This window comes from Saccostrea echinata, unplaced genomic scaffold (assembly GCF_033153115.1).
Source record: "Saccostrea echinata isolate AGI-Se365-2 ecotype Australia unplaced genomic scaffold, CSIRO_AGI_Sech_v1 ptg000029l, whole genome shotgun sequence".
Lineage (NCBI taxonomy): Eukaryota > Metazoa > Mollusca > Bivalvia > Ostreida > Ostreidae > Saccostrea > Saccostrea echinata.
In genome coordinates, this window is record NW_026889778.1 from 20,478,861 (window position 1) to 20,498,113 (window position 19,253).

The window sequence follows — 19,253 nt, forward strand, 5'->3', positions numbered from 1 at the left end:
CCTAAAGCTCCATGCTTTAGACTGTACCTTTTTTCTTCAAAAACCTCTATGCTCATGACTGGTATATTAAGTTAAAACATTCTGGTCTACATAATTATTCTTTTTTCTTTCAAGTTTATATGTGATATTATAAACTTAATATGATACCAATCTTTTTTAAACAAATTAAGTCCAATATTCAAGCATTGTTTAATCATAGAAAAATATATTTAGTCATAACAAAGTAACAAAACGACATTGCAATGATTGTGCAAATATGGTTAGGGATGGCGCTTCTTGACAAAAAAGTAAAGCAAGTGCAAACAAAATTGTGGTCATGCATGCTTGATAAAATGAAAAAAAAAACACTCCAGCCTCTTGACTAAGTAATCAAATGAATGAAACAAAATCCTCTTCATATAAATACAAAAATTACGTTAAAAGTTCCAAACAGATTTAGCCATATAGTTTTGATTTCTGAACAAATGAAAAGTAAAAATACATCTTGTAAGAACAAATCATAAACACTGAAGTAAAATGATAGTCTTTCATAAAACTTGCCATAAATACTGACTGACATTCTGAATTAACAACTGACATTAAATTCATCATGTTCTGGGATGGGAAAAAACCCTAACAATATATATTAGATATATCATAAATTAAGGCGTAAAATTGTTTTCTTGTTGCTTGAAACGAAACAAAAATCCTCATTTTTGAACTCTACTCATATAGTCACAACACAAATAGAAGCATAGAAGTTCCCCTCTAAACATGAAGATATTGAGATGATGGCCTAGATAAATTTTTAAAATAATTTATCCGACATAAGAAAAACACACTAAGGCCAACTGTAAAATATGATCTGCTTGGTGTACACCGAATCAAACGCAATTATAACAGATACTAGAGCCCAGTTTGTTTTTCATACTTAGTGTTTGACTTATTTCAAACTTTTTCCTTGTTTTTTTTTTTTTTTTTTTTTTTTTTTTTTTTTTCATCGGATAGGATCTTTTTATACATGTTGCTTAAAAAGATTTAATCCCAAACGTACTCACATATAAATCTTTGGTCAGCTATTCAGATGTATATAAATTTGGAAGAATTTCATGTTACATGCAACTTACTCACATGCGAGTTTACATGTAACTATATGAGATCGAGCAAGTTACCTTTAAAAATTGTAATTTATATGAAAAAATGCCTATCAAGTTTAACTCCACGTTATGAAGGACAGAGAATATCATACACTTTTTTAATGCGGGAAAATCAAAATTACCTACTCATACAATACCTACAACCCCCCCCCCCCCCCCCAAACCGCCCCTTTTCGCAAGATTATTTCATTGTTTTGATTTTAAGAAATTAAACACATGTAGCAATAAAAATGTGATCTATGACTTTCACAGCAATATTTTTAGCAAGGTAGCAGTTTTTTCGGCTGCATAAATGTGTAAATTCGAAAACTTAAAGGACTTCAAAAACTACAATTTACAATTGTATCCAATCTATTGAAACAAGAATTCAACCACAAAAGGACTTTTAAAAATGCAATTGACAATTTAAAAAATCTCCTATTTATTGCAACACAGAATTCATCCACAAACATGAAAATAATATACTCTTTCATTTAAGTTTTTGAGCAATAAAGTCAACAATTGGCTTGGCCCAATTGTTTATCCAAATTCTTCATATTGAATCTAACAATGATATTGTATTGTTACTGCAAAATCAGTAAAGCATAAAAAACTTCTGTGTATCTGGGGGAGTTTTCAAAAAACACTCGAAAAAATATTACCTCAAATATATTTGAACAAAAGAGGTCACATACAATACTGGTAGCTATTGTCCAAGTTGACTTGTTTACAGAATTTTTAGGGTAACAGTCTGCAACCAAAGGGGAATATGGAAAATCCCAAAAAATTATGAAAATGATTTTTAATGACAAAAATTGCCTGTGTTTTCAGAATGTTCATGCACTTTGAGACATTTTTTTTAAGATGAAAAGGAAGATACTGAAAAGTCTAACATTTTAAAGAATGAGTTACGTTGGAGAAAGAGCTTGGGAAGTATGGTTCGAATGGTAAACGTCATCTTCTTTCAAGTTCCCATTGGACCGATTTCTTTTTGAAAGGGTTATTTTCATAATGAGGGTTGTATGCCCCATATGGTCCGCTTCCTTCCCAATTCCCAACATGCCTAACTAAATGAATGCTAATTCTCAAGTAAACATAATTCTAATATCAAATTATTGTTTCTATGTGGACCTTCAAATTCTAAAGCTGTTGTTGTTCAAAAGTCTCGTTTGTTTTTCTCTAATACTAAACATGCTAAAAATAAAAAAATAATAATATGCTACTGGCATTTTTCAAATGTTGGTCTCGCAATTCAATCCTAATCTTGGTAATTTATCTGAGATCAACTTGAAATGTAACACAAAACCCTGTCAAGTTTTTAAGATTTTTTATCACCTGTCTATGTAATGAAATAAAGTTTACAACAGCGATAAAAAATTTGGGGAAAATGGAATATATATATAAATCACATGGATATAATTCGTTTTGTCTTTAGCATCCAAACATTTAGTGATATCTACGACATACATGTATATACGCTCATTGATTACATGCATTTAAGCTAACAACATACACACCTCTTTTTTTTTTCAAGGATACAGTGTAAATAGACTAATATACGAGTAATTATGAGATGCACTTTTCTGTTTGTTGACAGGAAGTGTTACAAAGTATTCCCATATTTCAGCAATTTAAACTTTCTTAGCAATATTGTATGAATCATCATTTTTTTACAATGGGAAAACCAGATGTATTACAATATGTATGATAAACTATTGAATGTACTTTTGCTGTATTAAAAACGTAAAGTGGATTCAATACAAACACTTCAATTCAACCTGAGACAATAAAATTTTAACAACGACAAAATAGCATCAGTGATTTAATCAACAAAAGTAACAAATGGAATGTCCATAAAGTTCAATAACTAGTGTGTCAGTGAAAACAGAAATTTTAATTCTCCACATGACTGAATATTTATTTCCGACAGAAAAATATTAAATATAACTTAATCACAACCATAATGGATGCATAACATATATGAAAATATTTCTTACTTATAAATATTGCATGCTAAGTCATGTTAGTACATGTAATACTTCAAATGGTGCAAAATTAAAAAAAAACATGATTTATTAACCAGTTAATTCAAAAGTAAGCATGGTTACCATTTGGAAAAATAGGCAAACAACATACAGATTCACCAATACTCTTAAATTAAAAAAACTATTTCATTGATAAATGTTAGTGAATTGTTAGACTGATGTGCTAAATACTGGCATGACTGACAAATAAATTAATGATATTCACAAAAGGTCTGGCCATTTCCAAATGCTTTATTTTGAGCACATTAAATGTCATAAAAATGATCAAAATATGCATACAAACTTATATACATGGTACTTGGACACCCTGGTTAATAATTTTTAGATACATGTTAAATTCATGCATAACTCATGAAATTAGGCAAAGATGAATAAAAAATATAATTACCAAAATTTTCATGATTTTTAATCTACAGTAAAAATTAGTCACTGGGACTTGGAATTTACCTCCTTAAACATCTTTATCAAATCCCATAGGGGGTTCATAAAAATTCCTTATATCCGAGATTTCTTTATAATGAGTTCTGTATAACTGAGTTGTACTGTACTGAAATCTTACAAGTGTATTCTGTACCTTGCAAACCAGTTTATGCATCTTAAATACTTTAAATATGTTTTAAATTCCACATAATATTATATCGAACATGTATAACATGGACAGATCTCAAAAAAATTTAAAGAATTCTAATCAAAGGTTTTCAGTGAGTAAGGTTACCCTCAAATTAAATGACTATGCTGACAAGTCATAAAAAAAATGGAATGGGACAGAATCAGCATTTCTTAATAATCTCCGTGAGGGTCATGTAAACATACACAGTCTGACACCAAAAGAAGTTTAAATAAAATTAAGAAGCCTTTTTACAAACTTTATCACTGGTTATGGGATTTAAGCTCCTAATCCAGCAAGGAAAATAAATAAGTGCAGAATTTTAAAGTTTACCATTGGTTACTTTTCTTTTATACCTCGGCATGTATTGCAATTTTTAAATCATGATATTCTTTTTCCAAGCCAATAATTAAGATCATTGCATTTGAGAATTCTCAGCAGTATGTAAGACCATACAGGCCAGGGGATGAATTTAAAGTATATTTTACCCATTGAAGTTATTGCTCTATTCTTACAGTCAAAATAAGGTTTTGCTTCAAAAACTTTTAACGAGATCATCCATCTAGAAAACTTCGACAAAAACATCTTCAATACATAAACAGGAATGCTTACAAAGATACCTGTCTTAAAATCCGTTGAAAAATTAAATCAAGGATGCATCTTTCTGGAATGCAGGGGTGGAAAAAAACCTTTTCCATATCTTTAAAAGTGAGCCAGAATTGAATGGTTTACAAGTAATAGTACAATCTTATACAAACATATGACTTATCTAATTTCTAATTTAATTTAAAAAAAACTTCCCTTTACCTATCGATTTTAAAAATAAATGTTCAAAGACTTATCAATTCATGCTAAGAAACACTACAACATGTACAAATGAATGCATGTGATCATCGTGATGCAAGATAAATGTACTGCCTGACTAACGTATAATGGACTTCTTGAGAGGATTTATATTTTTCAAATAAAACAGCTGACAGGGGTGTTAGTTGTGCAAATATAGATATACATACATTCATTAAATATGAATAATCTGTAATTGTTCATGAAAGCTGCATGTATATTGCATAACCAAATTTTATGTTAGAGATGTGCAATAATGCTACATTGATAATCATGACTATGAACATGATGAAGAAGGGGTTATTACTGGACATAATATTCAGATTGTATAGAAATGATTGAAAGAAGGCACAAATTTTAAAAAAAAAGTGAAATTATGAGGAAAGCAATAAATTGATGTGTATAATTTCCTGCAAAGATAGTTTCACATTTTGTTGCAAAGGTTTGTATGCCACTTCAACTTCACTTCCTTTTTAACACATCCTTTATAGAATGCTTTGGTCAAATACATAGCACTGTTTTAACTATGAAAACAAGGAAGAAATGAATTCTCCCTATCTCTGTTTTAGGATAACAGGGACTTCATTGAAATCACAACACATATATATTCTGACATCATTACAGTTCCTGGCTAACATGATACCAGGAATTGATTTCCATGGAAGAGATTGACCTGCATATTACGGTTTTACCATCATGGTACACAATTTCTGATTCAGTATTAAAATCACAGCCAGCAAATTGTCTTTAAAAAAAAAGAAGTCACTTCCACTGATTCACATGAAGTATGTAATATCACAAATGTATTTGAGCGCCACTGCATATTAAACATCCTTGACTATGCGGTCAGCACAATTTAGAACTTTGTCACATCACTAATCACTCTTCTAGTTGGAGTCACTGGGATTTGCATGCTCTCATTTCTTAATTCTTCTAGATTCTGTTGCTGCACAATATTCAGTCTACTGTGCACCTCTGCTGGAAGCTTCCAGGAGGTCTGACCTTTGTTGTTCTGAAAGAAGATTCTTCCAAAGGTAGCAGGGTCTTTGCTTCGGTGCACTTGCCAGCCCAAAGGAAGCTCAGCTTTGTCTCTTGGAATGCCACAATCACAAACTTCACTTTGTTTCAGTACCTCTTTCAACCTATCTGTAATGTCTTCATCCACATTTCTGGGACTTGAATAATATGGGTTGCCATCTTTACCAGTATGGCCAAGAGGAAGCATAGCAGGAGGACGAGAATCTATTGAAGACGCAGATGCATGATGTCGACCCCTGCTACCACTTCCCCCACTAGCAAGGGACAACTGACTGCCTGAGACACTGCCATTGTGCATACCGTCTGGACTTCCAAAGGAGGTTAAACTATTACTACTAGGACTGTGTAACCCTAGGGACTGCTGGGAAGAGAGGCGGGGTAAGTCCCGGGGCCTTGTGGGTAGAGCAGGGGGATGTTCTGCCCCAGCCGACACATCTTGTGGTGATTGATAATGGCTACCACTAGCTGAGCTACCTGATCCATCCTGTGAAACACTTCCATTTCGAGACTCTGAATTCCGCTTTTCCAATGGATACAAGAAGCGCACATTGTTCACTTTCTGCAGATTTTTCACTTCATTTTGTGAATAATATGTTATGAGTTCATGCACTGAATGAAACTTTACTTCTGGTACTAAATAGAAAAATTTTGTTCCTGAGCCACCTTCAATTTTGATATTTGTATGGCGAACAGTCCTATCAGACACACTGGAAGGAAAAAAAAGTTTTATTTAAATTTTGAAATGACCTTAAGGTTTTTCTAGTGTTCTAATGAACATTCCTTGAAGTAACAATGTACATAAAGATAACTTTTTTTTAAAAAATCCTTACATGGTGGATATGGAGATTGAACTTCTGTTGCTAAAACTTGGCCGCAGCAGGAAAAACCCCGGTGTTTTCTTGGAATGGTGACTCAGATACTGACAAACCTAAGTCACAGAAAAAAAAAAGTTGACAGATTTCTGCTTGTCTTTGAAGGCTTAATGCAATGATCATCCATCAAATGAGACAAATTTGAGTCAATGCAAGGTGAACCTCTACTTTTATTATATTTTTAATGACTGGTGTCCTCTTTAATCATGCAAATTAATGTTAATCATATATTTTTTTTATTTTATCCCTAAAATAAAGTAACATTTGATCATGAATAATCCTTCTGTAAAGAAACAAATGTTTAAGTTGTAAACGTCTATCATTTTCAACAGAGAGAATTTCAAAAATATACACACTGTATGAAGCAATATAGCCAATAATCTACCAAATCTCTGAATTAAATTTTAAAATACTATAGTAGATATACTTTTTCTAAGGCTACATTACTACAAGTTATATTAAATAAACACTACATGTCCTTATTAAATAGTTTTCAACTTTTCAGATGGATACCTCTTCTTGGTTTGTGAAATTCGAGTAAAAATATCGTAGTTTCCTGTAATCGAGCCGACCGTCTAATGAATTGTGCCCCATGTCTGAGCCCTGAGTACTAACAGAGGACCGACTTCCAAGAGATGATTGGCTGCGTTTCTGGGTAAGTGGACCAGGAGGGGGAGGGGCTGGAGAATCGGGAGGTGTGTCACCAGTGGGGGGTGGCTGTGGGGCGTGTCGCTTGGGCATCCTCTAAATGTTTTACTGCATGATGCTGCACCATTAATCTGCAGAGAAGAGAAACTTGATTAAATTGGATATACATATTCCATTTGGTAGTTTTTTACCACATTACAATGTGCATTTGTGCACTGCCTTGACAGCATAACTAAAATAATGGGTCTATTATATGGAAATTCTGCAAGCTGTTTCATAAAAAAAAGGAGGGAAAATTGTGGGTTAGACTTTGGACGCAAACTTAAACAATAGGCATGCAATCTCTAAGTACCATCTACATGATCTAAGTACTTACTAAGCTATCTGTTCTAATATGTATAACCCAAAACAATCTTAGTTTCTCTATTGTTTACACTTTTCACCCAGACCTTGCCTCTCCTCATATATTTTAACTCAAACTCCATGTCGCCTACATAATTGGCTTCATCTACTTTAGACCCCTAACTTGTCTGATTACGGCTGAAAACATGCGGCCTCAAATTCAAATTTCAATACGATCACTGTCGACTTTTGAACTTGTTGATGGAAGAAAAGTGTTATCAGAATAATGATTCCAAATCAAAATTGTAAAATAAATGTAACAAGTAACATCCATGTCATTTCTACATCAGCTAAAATCCCCTTCCCATTCTGAAAATTGTTTCAAATTTTCCAAATCCATATATTAACTTTATTTTTTATTTTACATTTTATACATGCAGTGTTACAATATATACCAGCTCATTTTTTTCTCCTGTAAGTTGGCACTATTCAAAATTTATTTATGATTTTAAATACCTAATAACCATTATATCATTCAAGTTCCAGTATATTGCATTCATTTTTTTTTTTTTTTGAAGTATTGCATGCTAAAGATTTTCTTCAATAGCATTATTTCCCTGTATCCTAAAACTATTTTTCATGGCCTATGAACCACTAAAGGCTAAAATAACAACTATTTTGAAAAATATTCCATGACCTAATAGTCTGATTTCATGCAACACTGAACATGTTGAACTTAATGGAATTTAAATTTTACAGTGTGTTATGCATCCTGCCAAACATTTTAGACTTCCAGAACTCACAAATTCACTTCACACAATGACACATAAAAAAATTTTAACACTTACTCTGTGAAAGCATTTTCCATCAATAGTAGCATTTTCTGTATACATGTAGAATTCAAAAACTGTAAATAAACAATACACACTGATCCCAGTCGAGCTAACTTGTTGACAAAACTTCCATTGAATGGGGACTGAGGACCTAGAAAGATCTAAAAATAACACAACAGGAAAACCCAAATAGGAAGAACGTCATGTGTGTGTGCAGCCAGGCTGAAAAATGCATAAATCTGATAGAAAGCCCACCACATCATTGACAATCCCCTTAAAATAATGCTCATAAATACATCACTCTAGCATGTCCATGAAAGACACTGAAAGTACTTCACACTTGGTGACTTTTTGTATGTATTTATCGACTTCAAGATGCTAGCACATGCAGGAGTGATATATAGACTGAACAATTGATTATGAAACAATCAACCAGGTGTGTAATGGGTAAAAGTTCTATTATCATGATTATCTGATAAATAATTTATTTACATATATGTACTACAATGGCATTATACAAAGCTTTTATCAAATAGATAAATGCAACACAACGCAGACTACCAAGGTAATCCTAGTACATGCAAACTTTACTTAAGAGAATGTCAACATGTACAAATTAACTGATGCAAATTAAATAATTTCATGCTTTTCAAACCAATTTCGAAACTTTTCACTGTATGACATTTTTTATTTTGCAATAATTGCTTGACCTGTCTTAATTTGCAGAACTTTAAAATCTTTCAACATGTTCAAAACAACTTAATAAACAGTTTCCATGATGATGATATCAATTTAAGAACTTAATGAACCAGCACCCAGCACAGCTTATATCAAATAAAGCTATGAGGATTAACCAACTTATCAGAGGTGAATAAAATGACTTTATGTAGAACTGGTGATTTATTACATGTATTCAGATATTTAATAACCACTCATTGAGTTTCTTACTTCAGAATCTCACATTAAAATAGTTTTTAAATATCTTTGGTCTAGGTGATTTGAGGTCAATATTGAACTAAGGTCACTGCATGAAGTCCTATAAAAAAGTCTTAGCATGATGTCTTTCATTTAAACAGTATTGCCAAAAAATAAAAGAATAACAAGATGTGTTTGTGAAACACTGATGCCCCCGTATGGATGTATCTTATGGCGAAGGTTAAAGTTTCTCAAATGCAAGTCAAAATCCAGGCCAAAAGATAGAAAAAGGTTGGTACCCAAAGAAAGGTCTTGTCTCGAGGAATATACCTGTGAAATTTGAAAGACCTAGCTGCAACTGTTCAAAAGTTGGGGCGAAGGTTAAAGTTTTTTTAAAAGTAAGTAAAACGTCAAGGTCAAAGTGGTTGGTATCCAAAGGAAGGTCTTGTCACAGGAATTACATATGTGAAGTATGAAAGCCCTAGCACCAACCATTCAAAAGTTATGGCCAAAGTTAAAGTTTTTCAAAAGTAGGTCAAACTCCTATGTCAAGGTCAAAGGGTCAAAGTGGTTGGTATCCAATGGAAGGTTATGACACAAGGATTACATATAAGAAGTATGAAAGCCCTAGCTCCAACCAATCAAAAGTTATGGCCAAGGTTAAAGTTTTTCAAAAGTAGGTCAAACTCCAAGGTCAAGGTCAAAAGGTCATAGTGGTTGGTGTCCAAAGGAAGGTCTTGTCACAAGGATTACATATATTATGAAGTATGAAAGCCCCAGCTCCAACCATTCAAAAGTTATGGCCAAGGTTAAAGTTTTTCAAAAGTAGGTCAAACTCCAAGGTCAAGGTCAAAATCAAAAGATCACAGTTTCTGGTATCCAAAGGAAGTCCGTGTCACAAAGAATATACATGTGAAGTTTGAAACCCCAAGCACCACTGTTCAGAAGTTATGGCCAAGGTTAAAGTCTCATAAAATTTTGCAAAAGTGGGTCAAACTCCAAGATCAAGGTCAAAAGGTCAAATATGATGGTACCCAAAGAAAGGTCTTGTCACAAGGAATACACATGTGAAATATGAAAGTCATAGCTCCAACCAATCAACAGTTATGGGCAAGTTAAAGTTGACAACAGACAGACAGACAAACTGACAACTAGACAAACAGACAGACAGGACAAAAACAATATACCCTCGGGATCTTTCGATCCGGGGGCATAAAAATATTATATTAATATTAATGATTAAAACTGACCTGTATAACATAATTATCTTAAAGAATTAACATTTTAACTCCTGGTTTGCTAGATATATTTACCATAGGATTTTCTCCGCTATTATGATTACCAACTTTAATTAATGACGTAACAAATTCATCTTTTCTTGGCTTCATAAACTGCATGTAATATATAATTTTCATTCAAGTAGCTGTTCTAGATTTAAGTTATTTCTGGTTGCCTGAGATAGCACCATGCAGACCAGGAAGATAGTTTTGCTGTCCTTTTAAAAAATTGTCAAACTCCGATTGGCTAAGAAGCATTTAATGTATCTCAGTGATTTAACTTCCATGACAAAAGAAACTTATGTTTTAAAACACCTTGGAATACCGATCCTATGTTTAAAAAAAAAATGTTTTACCTGTAAATTTAATTGTATGTCTGTTTAAAGTAAACTAGGTACCTTGTGATGCAGACACTACATTGAAAACTTGTCAAATGCCCAGTAAATAGTTTTTTCAAAACAAGTTTAAGGGAGTAGTCCTATACAAATGTAAATGCACCATTATAAGCCACTGGTAATTTGGTCAGAAATTCGATGCTATTTTAAGGAACTTATAAATACACATGTAGTTTAAAAATATGACCCAATCGAGGTGTGTATGGGTTTTAATGCTCACCTGAGTAACAATCATGGCCCTTATGTTATTTATAAGATCCTTTTTCTTTATAATTTCCTTGAAAAAAAGTGACCCCATACTGTGGCCCCATCCTAGCCCTGGAGTATTTTTTCAAATCTTATTTTAAAAATTATATCTTTGTTCTTAACCCTGCCAAGGGTGAGGAAAAACAAAAACTTCAATCCACACAACTTGGGAAGATTTGCATACATTAAATCATAAAGCACTGATCTCCTGTAAATATTTTTTCTTTTAATTTCCTGTTTACATGTATATGATTCCCAACAAAAGACCCATGGGCCACAACACTCACCTGTGACACCTTAGTCCTTACCGGTATATCCTCAGAAGATCTTAAAATCCCCCCCCCCTCCATAACTCCCCTTATTCACATGAAAATTCTGACTTGACATTGTAGGCCAACCCTAACCCCAAGGTCATGACATAACCGAACTTGAATTCAAACATCCTTGGGATGCTTCATTATCAATGACTAAAATAGCTGCAGAGCTGTAGCGTTATTGTTTTACATTTAAGTCTTTGACCATAATGCTAGTATTATGCTACAGATCCCATAATGTAAATAAAGTGCAATTTATGGCACAAGATTTTGCAGATGTATTTTGCCACTTTCCAGCATTGGTCAATCAACGACCTTTCATCTCCTAGTTCTCGACATATTCTATAACCAACCCAGGCTGTATATTTCATCCACCTCTTTAAACTACATGTATTTATACCGGTAGTCGTCTCTACAGACCAATTAACTCGCTATGCCATCCGACAACAAATTCACAAGAAGCCAGTTTATTGGTCTGTAAAGATGACTATAAAGATTTAGGAGGTGGATAAAATATACAAGTTGGTTATAGAATATGTCTAGAATTAGGGGATGAAAGGTCGTCGACTTTTGGTTGACTTTTTCAGTGGTTTTGGAGAAGATGTCAAAATGTAAAATATTAAGGATCGGCACATAACAGATGGACACTGCATGCACACCATAGAAAAGCTCACATTAGCCTTTGGCTCAGGTGAGCTATTAAAACTCTGATCCCTTCTTGTGGCCCCACCCTCCTTTACCATGTTTACATTTTCTTCATTATCTCACTTTGAAAGAAAGACAGGATTCTTTGAGTAAACTAGAATCAACTTCCACCAAGGAAAATTTCAGAAAAATAAAAAAAAAGATATTGATCAAGTGATTCTGGAGAAGAAACCAACAACATTGCCAATGCCAGACAATAGAACATTTCCGTCAGAAAAGCTCACTTAAGCCTTTTTTTCTCAGGTGAGCTTTTAAAAGATAATGTATCTTATCCTATAATTAAATGCACAGTAGCTGTTATTTAATACTGTGAAAATTCTTATATTACACGAATGTGCACTTTGCTGAGTTACATACCCTGTATGTAATTTCAATTCTGATCATCATCATGCAATATAAATTCCGAATATCAGTAACTTGAACCAATCACTTTCAATACGTATAATTTTGTAATTAAAGCCTGTGATTCTCTTTCTTAAAATTTACGTCATACAAAAAAATCCACAAAATAGATAATTGTTACATTGTATTTACATCTCATTTTTACCCACGATGTGGTTATTAATGAAATATTTTATTAATAAGCAAATGATGCACAAATACTGCATTGATTAACACTCTCTAACTTTGTAATTCATACAAGACTCAGTCTTTTGTCATAGGTAAACCCCATTGTGGTTATATGCTATGAATAAATCAAGCATGTACTTATAATAGTGACAAGATAAACCATTCTGACCTTAATTACTTGCACTTCCTAATGAAGGAGGAAGTTGCTGCTGTATTTTGACACAGAGGTGATTACATGTATTTTTAAGTACTATCTATAATAGAGACTTAAATCTAAATATATGTACATGTAGTTTATTTTCACTCTACTTTTAATTAGCATTCTCAGGGAGATTAAAGCATCTGGACACTGTTTTAAATGGAACTCTTTTGTTCAGCATGTTTGCAGGTGCATTGTGTTTGAAACTGAACAAGGAAGTAAAACTCAAGATCTCTCTCTTTTCTTTACTTAAAAATATTTAACTACAAAGCAAAATGCATGTTGAATCATTCAAGGACTTCAAGAGTCAGATTCAAAATGCCATTCTGAGCTCTAACAACAGAGCTCTATAAATTACTACCAGGCAAAGGATCACTCTGGTGAAACATAAGCTGATCGAGGTCTAGCAGAGAAATATGAAAATCCAAAATTAAAAACATCAGATGAGTACAGAATTTCTAAGTTAGAACTTTGTTTTACTGCCCTTAAGTATCAAACTTCATAAATATTTCTCACCATGCTCACTACTGAATACTGAGAAATCACAACCTTTTGTAGGGGATTCATTTTTGTTTTTGCAGTATGAATGCACACGTCAATTCATATCCCCCTGGCCCATGAAAAATTTTAAAAATTAAAGCTGATACTGCAGTATCATAATTATGATGTTTCCCATTTAACTGTGAAATTAAATTCCCTCGAATCAGTAATTTTTCCTTAAACCACAAAAATTTGACCACCTGAAAATAACTGATTTTATGGTATATTTATTTTTTTATATCTAAGACTGGTTGCAAGATCCCTTCTTTTATGTCAAACAAGGGGACATTTTGAGGAGCACAATTTAGTCATGACATCCTTTTCTGGCAGAACTTCTCAAGAATATGTTTGTTTTTATAACCAATGTAATTTTTGCAAAGACTAGTTTCTAGGGGATAGAAGGCAAAATTTGATAAATAGAATAAATAAATTAATCTATTGGTTAGAAATTTCAAGATGCCAGAAGTATCTTTATCAGACTGCATTGAGTCAAGTTTCCGTTACATCGCAGATGAACTCATATATATCTACGTGTAACATTTCTGTGTCCTTGACAAGTTTTTTCAATGTACTGGAGTATTTATAGCCAATTTGCCTTTTATTATTTCCTGGTTTTAAGTGTATTTTTTACACCACTTTAATTTTCATTATAATACAAAGTCCTTATAATGTGTGCACTAAAATTTTTGCCTTTAGTGTTTAACAGTATAATTCACACTGTGTATTTGGTTTTAAGTAAGTTGTAAATTGCCTCCAAACTAAACTCTTCCTTAAAAAATATAATTTTTATACTACCTGTTCATTGTGACCAGGAGAGGGTGGAATATTTTTGTAAAATTTAATATACTACATTACACAGAATTTTAATTCATGGTTTTGAAGATGAGGCAATGTGAAGATGCAGGAAAATAAATCCAATTATTGACTTCTATTACTTAATTGGACTAAACTTACTAACCCTGTATGTCATTTTAATAAGTACATTCATATATGTCCATTTATCATGTTTATTTAGATATCAATAAAATTCTCCCATCATATGTCCATGTATAGCTAGACTGCACATTGATAACTTTAGAATTAATGTGGACTGAGTCATTTGAGCGGGAACCAAACACATATAAAAATAAATTCAGAAATAAATTTTGAATAAAGTTTGCATTTAAACATGGTACTACTTTTGTTATGTCTACTCATTCAGGAGATATAACAGAATAGCATCATGGGATTGACAAGTTTTTGACCAATCATTTTCCTCCTGAAGACAGTTTAAAACTGTTCAATCATCTTTTTACCTGATTATTTGGTTCTGCCTGTTGGGAAATGTTGATTACAGTGTTCCTTTTTCTTCATGTCTCGATCTGTCCAGCTGAAAGAATATCAAACACTTTCAAATTTACCTCAATGGCTCAGATCTATGGTATCTAAAATGAAATAACTTTTGCATAATTGATAATACTAATTGTGCTTTATAAAAACTAAAATTTTATATATGATCTTGATTTAAAAAAAAAAAGTAATAAAGACACAGCTAGATTAAGGATGCCCATGAAATATACGCCTTAATATATTCAGAGAAAATGAGTACAATTTTGATACGTTTTTTAACAGACTAAGTTTTGATGAATGTGAATTGTGGTGTTTGCACTTGTACATATATATATCAGGTCTCTGCTGAAGTTCGGCAAAAATGACATCGCTTACATCAGCTGTTTGTCACGTGACAGGTTTAAAATTAGAACATATATGTACTACTACAGACTGTAAAAATTCAACGATATACGGGTATCTTTCTGCTATAAAATTTATTCTGTTTTGTTTGAGACAAATTTCTTAACATGAAAAGTGCTCGGAGCAACTTCCTCAGGAATTGTGTAAAATTTAGCCGTCTTTCTATAAACTCCAGACATAGATGTAAAATGCACTGGAATAATTAATGTTACATTATGGAATAAATAAACAATGCACAACCAGCTCCCAGCACTTTTCAGAATAGAAGGAATAATAGCTACACATGTTTAAAAATTCAGAATTTATAGTGAAGCGGATGTCGTTGAACTTTTGATATTTTCTGAGGGGCTGGACCCCTCATTCTAGCACATTACTGTACAAATGTGTACCCTAGGGCTATATATAAAGTCTATACACATTATCAATTTAGTTTGACAATAAAATGTGGATTGATATATTTTAGAATATGTCTTCATTTTGGTCAAATTAGGCCTGTTTCGTATTTATTTTTATTTTTACAAACTACGATAATAGCTTGATCCATGTCTCAAGTACAGAGAAATTGCATGTCAAACTAAAAAATGACATCATCTCAGTAAGTACAGCGAGATCAAGCTGGCTTTCATTCTACATACTCTAAGTGCTATTTTGGCAAGATAAGTTGCACATCCAATTATCTTTATAATATTTATGAGAAACGAAAGTAATTGAGTATGTTTTAAAAAGAACATGAAGTATTTATTCATCGAGATTCATTTGTATTGTTTTAACGTGACGTCATAATAGCTTTCCCAAACCTCTGCATAAGCTGATGTAAGTATGGGAGTCTTTAACCTAGCTGCAGAAATTAAAACAATCATAACAGTTACTATAACTACTCTTTTACATTGTTACATGTACCACCAATTAGCAGATTTATATTGACCAAAAAAATTAATATATTGTCAAAAAAATATTTGTAAATGATTCTGGATAAATAAAAATGAAAATCCAAGCAGAAAGGCAAAAACAGTGATCTTATTTAAGGTTGGGAGCTATATATGGCACACAAGTCCCTTCCGACTGGTTGCTTTTACAGAGAGACCTTCTCTCCAACAACAACTTCTCTGCCATTAATTGTGCTCTTTCACTCTTAAGACTAATTCTAAATCATAACATACATATGCAAGTTCAGAGGGAATTAAGGGTGGGATATTTCACATTTCACTCCCTAGATCCAATACATTCATAAGCTGCATTTTTCCATCTCAGGACTGCATTTTCCAGATTTTTTTTTTTTTTTTTTTTTTTTTTTTTTGATTTCTAGAAAGACAACTTTCTTTTTATGTCAAATAATGTGCTAAATTTGGCCCATACTGTGTTTTGTCCTTTGAAGTACTAAATCTGTATATTAGATCATGCCAGTTCACTATGCAACTTGATACTTATGAGCTACATACTTATAGCTTGAATATTACCTAGAGATTTATTTAGCTATTTCAATGCAATTTTTCACAAGTTAATTTGTTTTTTATTTTAAATAAAGACAAAAAATGCAAGTATATGACTACCAATATTTCCAATAATCTATGGAGTCTTAAAAAAGCAGCCCAGAGCAAAGAAATTAATTAAGTTTAATTATTGCTGCTTTTGAACATTACACTTTTAAGCGAAAGATCATAAATGTATTTCTTTTATTTGAGTAACTGTACACCACCTTGTGTGTGGTGAGACATGATTATGTACTTCACATTGTGCTGAATTATTAAAATTACCAATAAATTATCACCATGATCATGTTAACCAGAACTTCATGTTCTTCATTGTTATTTCATTCATGAAGTACATGTAACTGTTTGGTCACAAATTAATTGCTGTGTATAGCCCCAAAACTTTTACAATTTAGATTGAAATTGTGCTGAAGGAAACATTTCTTTAACATGTTCAAGAGTGATATTTTTCAAGATTTGTTTTCAGATCACTTCAAACTTGAAAATGATCACTGCATCAAAGAGTGATTTTTTTCCAGTATATCCTTAAAAAATGCTCATTTAAGAAATAAGTATGATTTAGTAGCTTAATAAAGCTACTTCAAACAGGGTAAATAAAGCTATGAAGGTACTTCAAGCTAAACATGCTAAGTGTAGTGATTGTACTGGACTATTCCGAAATATCTGACGTTTTCCAGGCTTTTTTTACGATTTTGATATTTGACGTGCCTGGTTTTCCAGGCACGTCAAATATCAAAATCGTATAAAAAGCCTGGAAAACGTCAGATACTGGATCTGTTGTGGATATCTTTCCTTCCAAGAAACTGCATAAACCGGATGAAATTTCAAAACCGGGACCAGTCATTCACCATACCTACGCTATACAAATTGGGATATTAGGGAACTAACTCTCTTGACAATGGACCAGGCCTATGGTTTGCCGAATCTGCAACTTCTCAATGCACCGAGGAAATTCTAGCTAACAGGCCTACTGACAACACTGTGCAAGCTCTTTTCCTTACGAAATAATAGATGTTTTAAATTAAACTCTCAATACAAAATCTTTTAAGTTCTTACAGGCTTTCATATGATCACTTTACATACCTTAAAAGTGTAAAATGCAGAACTGAAAGTAATATTATTCATGATTACGGATGAAGGAAGTTGTTAGACTTTGATTTTGCCTGGTTTCCACGAGCGGGGACCAGTAAAGAAAATAAGGCGCACTGCGTCCAGTAAATATTGCAATAAAATCACATTTGTTTAGCTTATAAATTTAAAAACAACAGGGACCTATGTTAGTATATAGGTCCCTGATAACAATCTACAAGTGAAAAAAAATAAAAATTGATTTGAATACTGAAAAAAAAAAATTCTTCAACCGGTCAGTGACTGAGTTAGAGTACGTATTGCTTTTGATTTCGCCAGAAGTATGCCTGCAACTCCGATTATAATATTGATGCAGCTGTAAATATAATTAGGCAGTGTAACCTTTAACTGCTTAACGTATTGTACATGTTTATAGTGGAAACCTCCTTCTTTTGAACTTGTTCCCGCCAAAATATAACAAGACACAGGCCCATAGGAAGCAATATTAGAATTACATTTTCAGAACAGAAATTATTCGTTGGCAAGCAAAAGAAAAAAAAAAACGTTTTGAGGGGGCACAAATATATTTAGTAGCTATGTTTTCTATAGTACCGCAAAATTATTGGTGGGGGAGGGGGCACGCTCCCCCCGTGCCCCCCCCCCCATCTCCGGTTCCTACGGCCATAAGACACTAAAAAAAATCTTTCACACTACAGGCACAATATGTATGTTTTAACGTAGGTCGCGGGGTTGGTGACCTTTTAAAATTGCTCGAAAACATACCATGAAAATTACATATATGAATCTCCTACTTTTGTTGTACATTCTCTGAAAATTTTATAAAATTCGTCTGCATCGTTTTTGCGTTATTAAATCCCAAACATGTCATTGTTGTCGTAACATTTTCGTCGTTATTCTATTGAATTCTATAGGGAAAACGTCATTTTTGACTCGTTTTCAGGAAAGATTTCTTTTCAAAAAATCTCAGTAACTTTTAAATGGTGCAGACGAAATTGTTTCCCTTTAGGTCATTTCACCCCGAGATGATTTCAGGTAAATCTATGTAAAAAAAAAAATAGTATGTCTTTGAGTTAGTTTTCTCGTAATTTAAATGCGAATAATTGCTTTTACATTGCAAAATGTAGCATTTTTAAGAATGACGCTATAAACTCTTGCGACGTCACGCATGACATCGTGAATACGGTCCGGTATAAAGTGCAGAAATACAAAAAAGAAGAAAGAAATTTATGTTTATATATATTTAATGTAAAATTTGTATTTAAAATAAGCACAGATGTATGAGTTATGTAACAATGTATCTTGTCTGAAACACCTTGTTTAAGCTGTAACTAGGAGAGAGAGAGAGAAGGCTGGGGGGGGGGGGCTTGCAGGAACAGTACTCCTAGCGTGATTCAGAGACTTTTTACTTACAAGAATGGGGAGCGAATATTAATAAGAGA

General features: G+C 32.8%; 1 protein-coding gene across 3 annotated transcripts; it reads right to left on the reverse strand.

Annotated features, from left to right (window-relative positions):
- Positions 1 to 4,476: 4,476 nt before the first annotated feature.
- Positions 4,477 to 17,873, reverse strand: LOC133195695 (uncharacterized). 3 transcript variants are annotated; one of them, XM_061331618.1, is made up of 4 exons: positions 17,809 to 17,873; positions 7,034 to 7,299; positions 6,479 to 6,576; positions 4,477 to 6,355 (listed from the first exon to the last, which is right to left on the reverse strand). In XM_061331618.1, exons 2-4 carry the CDS (start codon positions 7,259 to 7,261, stop codon positions 5,467 to 5,469), a joined length of 1,215 nt encoding a protein of 404 aa, XP_061187602.1. In that variant the 5' UTR covers positions 7,262 to 7,299; positions 17,809 to 17,873; the 3' UTR covers positions 4,477 to 5,466. The 3 variants fall into 3 exon arrangements, with proteins under 3 accessions (XP_061187602.1, XP_061187601.1, XP_061187603.1); XM_061331617.1 differs by lacking the exon at positions 17,809 to 17,873 and adding an exon at positions 14,800 to 14,862; XM_061331619.1 differs by lacking the exon at positions 17,809 to 17,873 and adding an exon at positions 8,359 to 8,416.
- Positions 17,874 to 19,253: the final 1,380 nt, after the last annotated feature.